Below are 14,845 nucleotides of genomic sequence, written 5' to 3' on the forward strand. Positions count from 1 at the left end.
TGCACAGCCCAGTAAGAATTAAATGTCTTCAGAGTTACCAGTGAGGCACAAAAGGCTGCCACAGACCCTGGTACCAGGATGGGGCACAGTTCATCTAACACAGCTTGCTTCAGACACGGCTCAGAGACTTCAAAAGTAACTATCTACATTAAAGCTATTTATTTCAATATGTCTTTGTTTTAAACAATCCAGGCTGGATTTATATATACTTAAAGGGATAACAGTCTACTGGAAGTTCAGATTAAACATTCCAGCAGTTTATTACCCACATAGTTTAAAAAAATAGAACATTCTTTAAGACAGAATTTTCCTTTCTTCACCTTCCAACTATTGCATGGCAGTCAGCCCCAATTTTCTAAATTAAACAGTAATACTATAATGACTCTGCCTCATGAAGATAATTACTAATTATAATCCAATCATCATTTGAACTTCTCCTTTAGTAAGTGAAAGGCTGGGCTTATTATTTTGCCATAAAATAAGGGTCTGTATCTAAAACTGTGTATTATTTCTTGTGCTGTGATTCTCATCAAGGATCAGTGCTGGGCCCCATGCTCTTTAACATCTTTACTGATGATCTGGATGAGGGCATTGAGTCCATCAGCAGTAAATTTGCAGATGACACCAAGCTGGGGGCAGGAGTTGATCTGCTGGAGGGTAGAGAGGCTCTGCAGAGGGACCTCGACAGGCTGGACAGATGGGCAGAGTCCAATGGCATGAGATTGAACACATCCAAGTGCCAGGTTCTGCACATTGGCCACAGCAACCCCATGCAGTGCTACAGGCTGGGGTCAGAGTGGCTGGAGAGCAGCCAGGCATAGAGGGACCTGGGGGTGCTGGTCGATGGCAGGCTGAACATGAGCCTGCAGTGTGCCCAGGTGGCCAAGAGGGCCAATGGCATCCTGGCCTGTATCAGGAACAGTGTTGGTAGCAGGAGCAGGGAGGTCATTCTGCCCCTGTGCACTGCACTGGTTAGGCCACACCTTGAGTCCTGTGTCCAGTTCTGAGCCCCTCGGTTTAGGAAGGATGTTGACTTGCTGGAACGAGTCCAGAGAAGGGCAACAAAGTTGGTGAGGGGTTTGGAACACAAGCCCTATGAGGAGAGACTGAGGGAGCTGGGGTTGCTTAGCCTGGAGAGGAAGAGACTCAGGGGTGACCTTATTGCTCTCTACAACTACCTTAAGTGAGGTTGTAGACAGGCAGATGTTGGCCTCTTCTCCCAGGCAACCAGCACCAGAACAAGAGGACACAGTCTCAAGCTGCACCAGGGGAGGTTTAGGCTGGAGGTTAGGAGGAAGTTCTACACAGAGAGTGATTGCCCATTGGAATGGGCTGCCCAAGGAGGTGGTGGAGTCACCACGATTGGAAGCGTTCAGGAGGAGACTTGATAGGGTGCTTGGTTGCATGGGTTAGTTGATTAGGCAGGTTGGAGGATAGGCTGGACACAATGCTCTTGAAGGTCTCTTCCAACCTGGTTTATTCTATTCTATCTCCTTCGCTACTCTGCCCTAGTGAGGCCACATCTGGAGTACTAGGTTTAGTTCTGGTCCCCCCAGAGGATGGAACCTGGGAAGTAACCCAGGAGGTTCCATCTGAACATGAGGAGAAACTTCATTCAGGTGAGAATGCCAGAGCCCCAGACCAGGCTTTCCAGAGAGTTTGTGGAGTCTCCTTCTCTGGGGAGACTGCAAACCCACATGGAAGCCATGCTGGGCAACCTGCTCTGGGTGACCCTGCCTTAGCAGGGGAGTTCAACTAAATGATCTGCAGAGGTCCCTTCCAACCCCCACCATGCTGGGATTCTGTCATCTAACTGAATGATACTTCTCATTCAATTTCTTTAAGTCTTTTTAGTCAGAAGCTTTCAGTGCATGTATTTACAATAGTCAGGACCATAGCAGTAATGAATTTTCCTCTTGCCACTTTGGATACAGTCCCTTTCTAAGCACAACATTCATGGTAACCAGTTCACCTTCCTGGGAAGGAAAGGTATGGCAGCCTTTAAGTCTTTTCAAGCTAGAAGAGAGGAAAATACATGAAAAGTAGGACTGTTGTGAAGAGGAGGCAAAACCACCTGTTAAAGCCTTCATATGGAAGGTGCTGTCTTGCATGCTTTAAACAGCAGTGAATAAAGGGATAACCACCAATAAATCACCATGACCTGTGATAAAACCAGGACAGTTTACCTATTTACAAGCTTTTGCTTCTTTCAAGCTAGAGAAGAGTACATTTCGATTTCTGTTAAGAACCAATTCTTTTCCACGAGGGTGGTGGAACACTGAAACAGGTTGCCCAGGGTGGTAGTTGAGGCCCCGTCCCTGAAGATATTCAAGGTGAGGCTCAACAAGGCTCTGGGCATGAGGATGCCCCTGCTTACTGCAGAGGGGGCTGGACTAGATAACCTTTGGAGGTCCCTTCCAACCCAAACCATTCTATGATTCTCTAAGACCTTGCCAAGTCCTGCTGCTCAGCTCTACTATAGAAACTGCAGCTTTCAGAACAAATGAGTTGTGAGGTGGTGGTTTCAGCGTGACAAACAAAGGTGAGTTACCCAAGAGGAATGCTCCTTCATCTGGTGCTGGTTGCTGTGAGGACCATTGGCATGGCCACGCCAAAAACAGTTTTGACAGAGCTGGTAGTTGTGGCACTGCTGGCACCGGTACCGGAAGCCCATCATGCTCTCGCACCGGCAGTAGGAACACTCCACAGGATGGAAGACTTGGTGGGGATGGGGAAGGAAGAGGGGAAAAAAGAAACAGAGAAAAGTAGTAAGTGAACTTCAGGAAAACCTTGATCAATGAATTTCACTGGAGCTTCCAAAGCACCCCCAGGTTCTTAACCATGAAAGCAACTTGTATTTCTGGGCAGGTGTGGCCTGGGACGGTTAACAGGGCAGGAAAGGAAGAAAGGCCTTGCACAGGGAGTTAGTATCTTATCTTAGTTGGCCAGAATCCCAGAAGCAGATCCAGCCGAGAGGGACAGCGAAGGAAGGAAGACTGAGAGAAAGTTCCCAGCTCCCTTGGGTCCAATCTCACCTCCCCCCTATACTTGGCCAATGAAATTCGTTTAGAATACCAAAATATTTTACAAACATTTAGCCAGTGTGCCCCTTTCTTAAAGGCACAGCCTCAAACGGCCACAGCAGGCCATGAGTTTTGAGTGCAGAGCAGACAATTTCAGTAAGATTAACCCTAATGATAATAACACAGAAGTTCCATCTGACAAATTCAGTACTTTTGTCTTCAGCTTTCTCCCTCCTCTGATGCACTCAGACCCAGAAGCCTCTGTGGCAGTCCAAGTGCAGTGTGAACATATACAAGGGGACAGGGAGAGGAGACAGGCTACATTCACACAAGTTAATTCCTGCCTAAAGGAGATTGCTTTGCCCTAGAGTCAGTTGGGAGAGCTCTCCACAGAACAGGCAAATCCAGAGCACCACAATGTGCTTTTGCTCTGAACCACCTCTCACTGAGGTACTTCCCTTCCCCACCCGTGTGCTGCCTCTTGTACCTCTACAGCTTAAACTGGAGAAATCTCCATAGTACCTCTCAATCTGAACACCTCAAGAACTGGAACATTCAATTAGGTGTGACAGGCAGAGTCCCCATAAGAAGGCTAAAAGTAAACCAATGTTTCTTCCCTGTTCTTCTACATAGAATAAACCAGGTTGGAAGAGACCTTCAAGATCATCGCATCCAACCCATCAACCAATCCAACACCACCTAAACAACTAACCCATGGCACCAAGCACCCCATCCAGTCTCCTCCTAAACACCTCCAATGATGGTGACTCCACCACCTCCCTGGGCAGCCCATTCCAATGGGCAATCACTCTCTCTGTATAGAACTTCTTCCTAACATCCAACCTAAACCTCCCCTGGCACAGCCTGAGACTGTGTCCTCTTGTTCTGGTACTGGCTGCATGGGAGGAGAGGCCAACATCCACCTGTCTACAGCCTCCCTTCAGGTAGTTGTAGAGAGTAATAAGGTCACCCCTGAGTCTCTCCAAGCTAAGCAACCCCAGCTCCCTCAACCCCAGCTCCCTACCCAGGACCAGTCACAGACTTAGATTCATTTAAGCAAAAAGTCTTCAGAATAAACAAAGGAGGAACATGAGAATGAAGTAAAAGTGAGATTTTACTGTGTCAGCTAAATCCAGCACCTCATATGGGCAGAGTAGAGGGGGTCAGAACCTCCCTCCACCTACTGGTCACACTCTTCTTAATGCATCCCAAGAGACCGTTAGCCTTAGGGCACACTGCTAGCTCATGGGAAACTTGTTCACCGTGACATCTTAATGTGAGCTTAAGGTAACAGCCATGGCAAGTTTAAAAGCTAATTGTTTGTTTCTGTATTTCCCTTTGTTACAAATGAGAGTGAAAAAAAAAACCACCATAGCCTGCAGGCTTCTTCCACTTGCATTTACAAAGGCCCCTGTTTCTACAAGAGCATGGCTAACCAGATCAGAATGCACACTGCTATTAGACTGCACATCAGCATGCAAATTGAGATGATAGCTCTCAAAAATAACATGCTGTGGTATCAATAATAGCAATCCATGAGCTTATTTGATGCCTCAAGAAGGAAGAGACGTTCTTCACGTGGCAGCGTTGTTTTGCCAGTAAAACAAGCTAATTGCCTTCTGCTTGTGTCAGAGTGGAGAAGACAACCAAGACACCAGGATTTTCTTTCCTGGTTTTGAAGATGTCAGCTGAGGTGTTTAAATGCTTCTGAAGTAACTCAGCAGAGTGCCACAGAAATTAATGGGAATATTTACAAGCTGTGAAGAAGACAAACATCTGGAGAGGCTTAGAGATCTGGAGCTCTTTAGCCTGGAAAAGCGCTGCCTGAGAGGGGATCTACCCAATACTCATCAATATATAAAGGGCAGGTGGCAAGAGGATGAGGTAAAACCCTTTTCAGTGGTGCCCAGTGACAGGACAAAAGGCAATGGGCACAAACTGGAATCCAGGAGGCTCCCCCTGAACATGAGGAATAAAATTCCTTCCTCTGACAGTGCTGGAGCCCTGGACCCAGCTGCCCAGAGAGGTTGTGGATTCTTCTCTGGAGAGATTCCAAACCAAACCTGGACACTGTCCTAGGGAACCTGTTGTGGGTGACCCTGCTTTAGCAGGGAAGTTGTAGTAGATGATCTACAGAGGTCCCTTCCAACTCCCACCATGCTGGGATTCTGTTTTGCCTCTGATCTTGGAGAATCCATCATTATGTTTACCATTGGTGAAGGTGAAAAAGTTTCACAACTCTCACAAGTTCTAGTATCAGATCACAACCCAACAGAGGTTCATCAGCCAGGGAGACTTTCACAGCAGCCCTAGCAAAGCACCTCCAGCATCTGGGTGGAATAGATTAGTTATTCTTCCTGTCGTGACTGCTGCTGATTTTAGCTGATGCTGGATGTGAGAACCTGTCATTCCACTGCACTTTGTATCATGCAGAAACACAGGTGCCAGCTGTAGTTTAAAATTTAAACCCCCAGCGTACCAAATGCATTAAGGGCTCAAAATCCATTTCTGAAACACAAGCCTTATTCCTAATTGGGGAACAGTTCATGAAACAACTCCAATATTATGTCTGGGGCCATCAAGCCTCGGGTTTCAGCTCCAAGATTTCCATAGGGTGATGCCAATTCTTACTGCATCCAGTGTTGATGTTCCCACCATGTCAATCCTGGGAGAAATCAGTCCTGCACGCAGCGCTGAATGGCTGGTCAGGATTAGAAGTGGAGGTAATGCCTGAAGGAAGCAAGCAGTTGGGGCAGTAACTCATTATCAAGTAATGGATAAAGATTGGATAAGCTCTGTGGCCATCTCTTTCCTCCAAACCAGAGGATTAGTTCTGGCTGACAAAAACCTGACTGAAGAGAAGGCTCTGGGGAGACCTTATGGAGGCCTTTGCATGCTTGAAGAAGACAATAAAGCTGGGAACAGACTTTTTAGCAGGGCCTGCTGTGACAGGATAAGGGGAGGTGGGTATAAACAAAATGAGGGGAAGATATAGACTAGAGAGAAGGGAAATTTTATTTTTTGTTTTTTTACACTGAGGGTGATGAGACACCAGCCCAGGTTGCTCAGATAGGTGGTAGATACCTCATCCCTGAAACCCTTCCAGGTGAACTTGGGCAGGGCTCTGTGCAACCTGCTCCAGCTGAAGATACAGCTGCTGACTGCAGGACTAGATGATCTTGAAAGGTCCCTTCCAAACCAAAGCATCCTGCGATTAGAATAGAATAAACCAGGTTGGAAGAGACCTTCAAGATACAGGGAGGTGGTGGAGTCACCATCCCTGGAGGCATTCAAGAGGGGATTGGACGTGGCACTTGGTGCTGTGGTCTAGTCATGAGGTCTGTGATGACAGGCTGGACTCAATGATCTTTGAGGTCTCTTCCAACCTTGGTGATACTGTGATCATCATGTCCAACCCACCTAATCAACTAAACCATGCAACCAAGCACCCACCCTATCAAGTCTCCTCCTAAACACCTCCAGTGATGGTGACTCCACCACCTCCCTGGGCAGCACATTCCAATGGGCAATCACTCTCTGTGTGTAGAATTTCTTCCTAACCTCCAGCCTAAACCTCCCCTGGTGCAGCTTGAGACTGTGTCCTCTTGTTCTGGTGCTGGTTGCCTGGGAGAAGAGACCAACCCCCACCTGTCTACAACCTCCCTTTAGGTAATTGTAGAGAGCAATAAGGTCTCCCCTGAGCCTCCTCTTCTCCAGGCTAAGCAACCCCAGCTCCCTCAGTCTCTCCTCATAGGGCTTGCGTTCCAAACCCCTCACCAACTTTGTTGCCCTTCTCTGGACACGTTCCAGCAAGTCAACATCCTTCTATCATCAGTTGAACATACCCAAAGAAAAGATGATCATGTTTTGAATGAGCAGAGGTTTCTCCTTTGTTCATGCTTTGCCTGTGTTTCCTGACTGAAAAGGGACTTCCTATGAACGCTCATTTCAACCAAGTTTATGCTTTTATGTATCTGCAAATGTTAACACATAACACAGCTCTCACAACATAACTTCATACTCATCTGGTCAAAGAAGCCACAGCAACAGCCAATGTCAACACAAGCTGACTGAGCTACTTCTTTTTAAAAGTTGAAAATTACCACTTAATAGGAGATGTTTAGCTTTTGCCTATATCCTGTCCCAGACTTTAAACCACAAAAGCTGCTGGCTTGCTTTTTCCTTACCAGGAACATCTGGAATCAGAGCTGTGCTGTCCCTCAATATTTCTTATCCTACCCAATGTTCCAGTAATCCAATGAGCATTCCTTCTGTCTCTATGCCTCAAGTTTGCTATTTTTACCTTCCCATAGTCACTCCTCCAACACCAAGCCTCCTTTAACTTTTTTATTTGATGATACAAAATGGGAGTTGTGGCTGACACACCAGCAGTATGTGCTGGCAAGCAGCAAGACCTGGTGAGGCTGAAGAGATGAGTGGAGAGGGACCTCAAGGAATTCACAAGGGCAACTGTAGAGTCCTGACCTGCTGGAAAGCAGTTCTATGGAGAAGGACCTGCCCATCAGCCAGGAATGTGCCTTCATGGCCAAGGCAGCAAATAGTCTCCTGGGGTGAATTCTAAAGAATGGGATCAGCAAGTTGAGGGAGGTTCTCCTCCCCCTCTCATCTGTTCTGTGAGGCCACCTCTGGAGTACTGGGTCCAGTTCAAGAGAGACAGGCAACTACTGGAGAGGGTCCAGCAGAGATTACAAAGATGCTGAGGGGACTGAAGCATCTCTCTGATGAGGTCTTCACAATGCTGATCAATAGCTAAAGGGTGGGGGTCAAAAAGATTGGGTCAGACTCTTCTCAGTGGTGGTCAGTGACAGGACAAAGGACAGTGGGCACAAACTGGAACCCAGGAGGTTCCATCTGAACATGAGAAGGAAAATTATTTCCTACATGGAGCCAGAGCAATGGACCAGTCTGGCCAGAGAGGTTTTGGAGCCTCCTTCTCTGGAGAGATTCCAAAATCTCCTGGTCGTTGTGATCCCAGGCAGCCTGCTCTGTATGAACCTGCTTTAGCGGGGGGGTGGACTGAATGATCCTCAGAGGTTCCTTCCAACCCCCACCATTCTGGGATTCTGGCATTCTTTTACTGCAGGGGCATAATGCAGACTCAATCCCCCCACCTCTTCAGACTGCTACGACTTGCCACATACCTCTCTACAGTAGCTGCAATGATTCCTCATCGGTTGTTTTAAGTAGTCAGAGAAACTGCTGCCTGACTCTGGAGCAAAAATATCACTTGCAACAGAATAAAAGTTTCTGAGGAAAACAAAGAAATTGTAGTAACTTAGAGGGCAAGAACACTGGCAGGAATTAGAGATGGTAACATAATTCTGCAAGCAGCTCAGGAGGCAGCTGTAGAAGAGGCTGAGAAGTGTTAGAACCAGAATTTTAACACCACAAACATGAAAAGTTATCCTATCAAGTTATCTGACTGCTAAACACCTCTGTGAAACAAGACTCCTGTGCATACCATACGACCTGGGGGTGTTGGTTGACAGCTGTGTGAATGTGAGCCAACAGTGTGCTCAGGTGGCCAAGAAGGCAAACAGCATCCTGGCTTCTGTCAGCAAGTGTGTAGCCAGCAGGAGTAGGGAAGCGATTGTGCCCCTGCGCTCAGCTCTGGTGAGGCCTCACCTCAAATACTGCATTCGGTTCTGTGCCTCTCACCACAAGGAGGACAGTGAAGTGCTGGAGTGTGTCCAGAGCAGGGCAACAAAGCTGGTGAAGGGTTTAGAGCACAAGTCTTGTAAGGAGTGGCTGAGGGAACTGGAGTTGCTTAGTCTGGAGAAGAGGAGGCTGAAGGGAGACCTCACTGCTCTCTACAACGATGCGAAAGGAGACTGTAGCGAGGTGGGCATCAGTCTCTTCTCTCTAGTATCAGGTAATATGATGAAACAGCCTGAAATTGTGCCAGGAGAGGTTTAGGTTGGATAGTAGGAAAAAATGCTTTACAAAAAGAGTGGTCAGGCACAGGAATAGGTTGCCCAGGGAGCTGGTGGAGTCACTGTCCCTGCAGCTGTTCAAGAAACCTGTGGACATGGCACTTCAGGACATGACTGAATGGCCATGGTGGTGTTGGGCTGACCCAATGATCTTAGAGGTCTTTCCCAGTTGAAACAATTCTATGATTTTACAATATCTGGGGACTGGTTGGCAGAAGAGGTGAATGGGGAGAATCTCTTCCTGCTTGGAAGAAAGTTCTAGCAAAAGGGGCACTCATGCAGCCCCATGGCACAGTGAGAGCAACAGAAGCTCTCAGATAACACAGGAATGCATGCAGTCATCTGTAAGGATATTATTCTGGGTATCTAGTATTTCCTTCAGCTACTTGCAAGCAGAAGACTGATCCCAGGTCTTTCCATACATTCTGTTTAAACATGTTACCCTTGCCTAAGCTTTGTACAATACCATCCTGACATGCAAGTCATGTAAAACAATTTTACTGCCTGTTTCCTTACTGTGTTTATCCTGTGTGCTTTTCCTGAAGCACTGTTTTATGGGGCTGAGAGGGTAAAGGAAGAAGAAAGCAAGAAGTCACTTCTGCCAGCTTCTATCAGAGCAACCTGTCACAGAAGGATGGGAAAGACACTGCACTACTGTAGTGCACACAATATTTCAACTAGATCATCCTCCTCACCTTTTTGCTATGTCTTCCCATAAGATTTGTCTTCATGAAATTGCTTTCCTAAAAATTCTCTCTCAAATCACTTTTGTACTGAGACCCCCAGTTATCAGAAAAGGCCTGTACACATATTGAGCACATGGAAAAGTCACCTCCTCTTCTGTTGCAATAAAGAAAAGGCCCACCATGCACCACAACTCCCAGCTTGTTCACTGCTGAAAAAATGCAGGTTAAATTCACAACCCTGATTTGCAAAAATGATCAAGAGAAGGTGATGAAAGGAATGCCAGAACCCAGCACATCAAAAATCACTGCAATACTGAGCCACCTCACAGACATAAATGTCAAGAATCAGAGAATGGAATATAAACCATGAAAACTGCCAAGGTGTGCCTGTAAAGAGATGAGCAAACCCGAGAGTCTAGAGTCTGTGTCTTAAAAGCAACAATCCATAGACCTTGAAATGACTATAAATGCATTAAGAGTTAACAACTAGTAAGGGTTTGAAGGTTGACAACATGATTTTACTTAGCGGGGAAGGAGAAAATGAAGTTTAGTTTATAGGTGAAGAAATAAAAAGGTTGGGATTTTCCCCCTAGTATTCACATACACACACTCTCATACATGCACTGTGTGCAACCACACAGGAAATTAAACACACACACCACCCTTTTGGCCACCAAACCAAAGAAATAGTTTTGATACACTTGCACAACCTTCTGCAGGAAACCCTTTTGCTTCCCTGAATTCCATAAAGCCCTCCCAGCCAGACTGCTTTTTCCATCATTCTTTGTCACTGTCCCTCTTCAGTTTTCCATCCCTTACTGCCCCTTAAACACTTTCTATAGGCAGCAAACCCAGGACAATTTAGCTAAGAAAAGGTCTGAAGTGAGGGGAGTTCAGCATTTGCCTTCCACAGCAAACACTGAAGTGACTTCTGTGTTCAAATGCTACTCAAGACAGACATTTGAACAGGTACCAAAATCTCTGGGAGTTCACACTAGAAGTGTGTGTTACAGCACAGTTCAAGTGAAGCTTTTGGAAAGTTTCAGCATAAATATGAATTTTCAGAGAAGATCATCTTTCCACTGCTTGTTTTTCCACCTTCCCCTCCAAAATTAATCATGTTTTGCGTTGTTGCTGCTGCTGATTTCATACAGAATTTGTTGTCATCCCAGGAAGCACAGAACACTTTTCACTCCCAGAGAAGGGTGGGTTAAATGCTTCTGGGACTAAGATAGCTACAGCTGGAACAAGGAAGGCACTAAGTGCTTTGTGATGTGAGAAGGGACAGGACATCCACACGTGTTGAACAGAACAGATGCTTTAAACAAGAAAACATTCCATTTACCATTTTCAACATGGGCAAGTCTGTGCATGAGAGGCAGCCACACAAGGCACTGAGGAGGTGGGTCAGCCATCAATGTGTCTAAAAACATGTTCAGCATGATCTTTTTCTGCAAAGAAAAGAGAAAAAGAACTTAATTATAAGAGAAATGTCTGTTTTACATACCAAAAACTACTTCAGCTACTTGCAACTACTACTCTGACTCAACTTCTACCTATCAAGAGTGTTTCATAGGCTAGAAAGAGATAAAAATCTTTGCTCAAGGAGTTTCAATCTATATTAAGCAAGCAGGCATTAATATAGACATGATATAATCACACAAAACCAGATGATAAACAGAGGAATAGAAAACTGCAGCATGTGGAGTACTAGTCAATCAGGATTGGGTCCTGTGCTGCAGTTAAAGGTTCTTGCTTTGAAGAGGGACATAACAAATGACCTAATAGCAGCCTTCCAGTAGCTGAAGGGACCCTACAAGAAGGCTGCAGATGAACTGTTTACAAAGGCCTATAGCAATAGTATGAGGAGCAATGGTTTGGAACTAGAGAAGAGTGGATGTGGGAAGGCCTGTGGATGTGGTCTACCTGGACCTCAGCAAGGCCTTTGACACCGTTCCCCACAGCAAACTCCTGGCCAAGCTGTCAGCCCATGGCTTGGATGGGAGCACACTGCGATGGGTTAGGAACTGGCTGGAGGGCCGAGCCCAGAGAGTGGTGGTGAATGGTGCCACATCCAGCTGGCAGCCAGGCACCAGTGGTGTGCCCCAAGGATCAGTGCTGGGCCCCATGCTCTTTAACACTTCATTGATGATCTGGATGAGGGCATCGAGTCCATCAGCAGTAAATTTGCTGACGACACCAAGCTGGGGGCAGGAGTTGATCTGCTGGAGGGTAGAGAGGCTCTGCAGAGGGACCTCGACAGGCTGGGCAGATGGGCAGAGTCCAACGGCATGAGATTGAACACATCCAAGTGCCAGGTTCTGCACATTGGCCGCAGCAACCCCATGCAGTGCTACAGGCTGGGGTCAGAGTGGCCGGAGAGTGGCCAGGCATAGAGGGACCTGGGGGTGCTGGTCGATGGCAGGCTGAACATGAGCCTGCAGTGTGCCCAGGTGGCCAAGAGGGCCAATGGCATCCTGGCCTGCATCAGGTACAGTGCTGGTAGCAGGAGCAGGGAGGTCATTCTGCCCCTGTACACTGCACTGGTTAGGCCACACCTTGAGTCCTGTGTCCAGTTCTGGGCCCCTCAGTTTAGGAAGGATGTTGACTTGCTGGAACGGGTCCAGAGAAGGGCAACAAAGTTGGTGAGGGGTTTGGAACACAAGCCCTATGAGGAGAGACTGAGGGAGCTGGGGTTGCTTAGCCTAGAGAAGAGGAGACTCAGGGGTGACCTTATTGCTCTCTACAACTACCTGAAGGGAGGTTGTAGACAGGCAGATGTTGGCCTCTTCTCCCAGGCAACCAGCACCAGAACAAGAGGACACAGTCTCAGGCTGCACCAGGAGAGGTTTAGGCTGGAGGTTAGGAAGAAGTTCTACACAGAGAGTGATTGCCCATTGGAATGGGCTGCCCAAGGAGGTGGTGGAGTCACCACGATTGGAAGCGTTCAGGAGGAGACTTGATAGGGTACTTGGTTGCATGGTTTAGTTGTTTAGGTGGGTTGGACTGGTTGAGGGGTTGGACACAATGATCTTGAAGGTCTCTTCCAACCTGGTTTGTTATTATTATTACATTTAGACTGGATGTTAAGAACAAGTTCTTTACCATGAGGGTAGTGGAACACTGAAACAGGTTGCCCAGGGAGGTAGTTGAGGCCCCATCCCTGGAGATACTCAAGGTCAAGGCTCTGAGAAACCTGATCCAGTGGAGGATATCCCTGCTGACTGCAGGGGGGTTGGACTAATGACCTTTGGAGGTCCCTTCCAAACCTTCTGTGAAATGTGAGTAGAGGTTACTAACATATAATTAACATTAACAATGCAGAAAACAGCAATTCAGGCAATTCAGGCTACAAGAAGTAGCCACACATAAAAGAATAATTACAATTAATAGTCCTAGAAGATCCCAGCAGGAAATATTTTAAAAAGGCAAAATAAGGAATAAAAGAGGCAAAAGGAGAAGTAGGTTATGACTGTAAACAACTAAACACAAAACATAAATTGGATTTAAATCATTAGGAGAAGGAAGTCAGGCACATTAAGAGTAGTATTCCCTAAGGTTTCAGATTCAAATAAGCAGGAGAAAAAATATTTGCTGCAAATTCAAATAGAATGAGATAATTTGTAAGAAAAGAAGCTAAGAATATTATGGGTACAAAGAAAAACAACATTGGCTTTTGAATGCAGTAAACTGGATGCTGAAGATTCTCCCCAGAGGCAGAAGAGCAGCTGGGCAGGTGGCTCTTTTTTCCCCTCACCTTAGCATATGGCAGTGTTAGTCCAAAAAGCCTCTGCAACAGGCAGGGCAGGCAGAGCCAGAGGGAAAGCCAGGCTGGTTTTCTAGGAGCTGTGAAATTAATAGCAGCTTTCACTTGCAACCATCATGCCAAAAAAAAAATAATTAAATTTCTTTTTTTCCATGTGGGTTGTTTTGTTGGCTTTTATTAATTAAAGAGGCTTAGAAAATATGTACATCTCTGCAGCTAACTGCCTTGGAGAGCACACATGGAATGAGCATTGTCTATTCCAGTTACCATTAAGGAAAACGCCAACAAATATTTAATTTTACTTCTTCCAACTTTTATAAGGTCTCTCTGTTCCAGACCCATCTTTCTTTAAGCATTAGAAGGATGCAGAGTGAAAACTGGATTTCTCAGCACAGGAATGACATGGACCTGCTGGAACGGGGCCAGAGGGGGCCACAGAAATTATCTGAGGGCTGGACCCTTATTGCTATGAGGGCAGGCTAACAGTTGAGGTTGTTCAGCCTGAAGAAGAGAAGGCTCCCAGGAGATCTTCTGGTGCCCTTTCAGTACTCAGAGGGGCCCAACTGGAAAGCTGGAGACAGACTTCTTAGCAGGGCCTGTTGGGACAGGACAAGGTAGGGATGGTTTTAAACTAAAAGAGAGATTGAGATGGAAGAAGATTCACCACTGAGGGTGGCCCAGGTTGCCTAGACAAGTGGTAGATCTCCCATCCCTGGAACCATTCCAGGTCAGGTTGGCTGGGGCTTTGACCAACCTGAATCAGTGAAAGATGTCCCTGTCCCTAAGCAAGGGTGTTGAACCAGGTGATCTTTAAGGTCCCTTCCAACCCAAACCCTTCTACGATTAGGCAGTGATATATGATACACACAATGGCAGAAGAACCTAAACCTGCGAGAAAGGATTCTTCCTGCTACAGACAAGGCTGTTCCTGAAAGAGAGGACACTGGGTCCCTTTAAGGAGTGAGACCCTTACGTAAGTTGTCAAAGCCGGTGCGCGGAGTGGTGCAATTCCCAGCGCGGCCACAGGAGGGCGGTAAGGACACAAGCGCTGGGGTTTACTTTCAGCCGTACCAGGGGGGTATTTTGCAACCAATGGGCCGAAAGGAATCCCACGGCAGCATCACTGCTGCCTTTTTGTGTGTCTGGACGTTGATATTCAGGGTAATGGCTGAGCTGGCAGAAAGGCAAGTAGCCCTCTCCTTCTCTTGGAAACTATGAATGTGCCAGAGAAAAAGCCTGGATAAAGGCTGTTCTTGGAGCTGCTCTAAAACTTCTCCCTGGGTTCAGAACCCAATTACAAAAACATCAGTCACTATGTGGAAATGTCAAACAATCCAATAGTTTGCCAGCAGGTTCCAAACTCCAAGAACATAAACTGAAAATCAGGAAATGGCAAAGCTCACCAGTGATTATTCT

At 46.5% G+C, this 14,845-nt stretch overlaps 1 protein-coding gene across 10 annotated transcripts in view; it reads right to left on the reverse strand.

Annotated features, from left to right (window-relative positions):
• DTNB (dystrobrevin beta) overlaps positions 1-14,845 on the reverse strand; it is a 194,156-nt gene that overhangs the window by 135,513 nt on the left and 43,798 nt on the right. For all 10 annotated transcript variants that reach the window (XM_054179822.1, XM_054179821.1, XM_054179820.1 and 7 more), the window contains 2 exons: positions 11,009-11,114; positions 2,552-2,718 (listed from right to left, as the gene is read on the reverse strand). In XM_054179822.1, the coding sequence (XP_054035797.1) occupies positions 2,552-2,718; positions 11,009-11,114 (273 nt within the window). The remainder of the gene's footprint in view (positions 1-2,551; positions 2,719-11,008; positions 11,115-14,845) is intronic.

This window comes from Dryobates pubescens, chromosome 3, assembly GCF_014839835.1.
Source record: "Dryobates pubescens isolate bDryPub1 chromosome 3, bDryPub1.pri, whole genome shotgun sequence".
Classification (NCBI taxonomy): Eukaryota; Metazoa; Chordata; class Aves; order Piciformes; family Picidae; genus Dryobates; species Dryobates pubescens.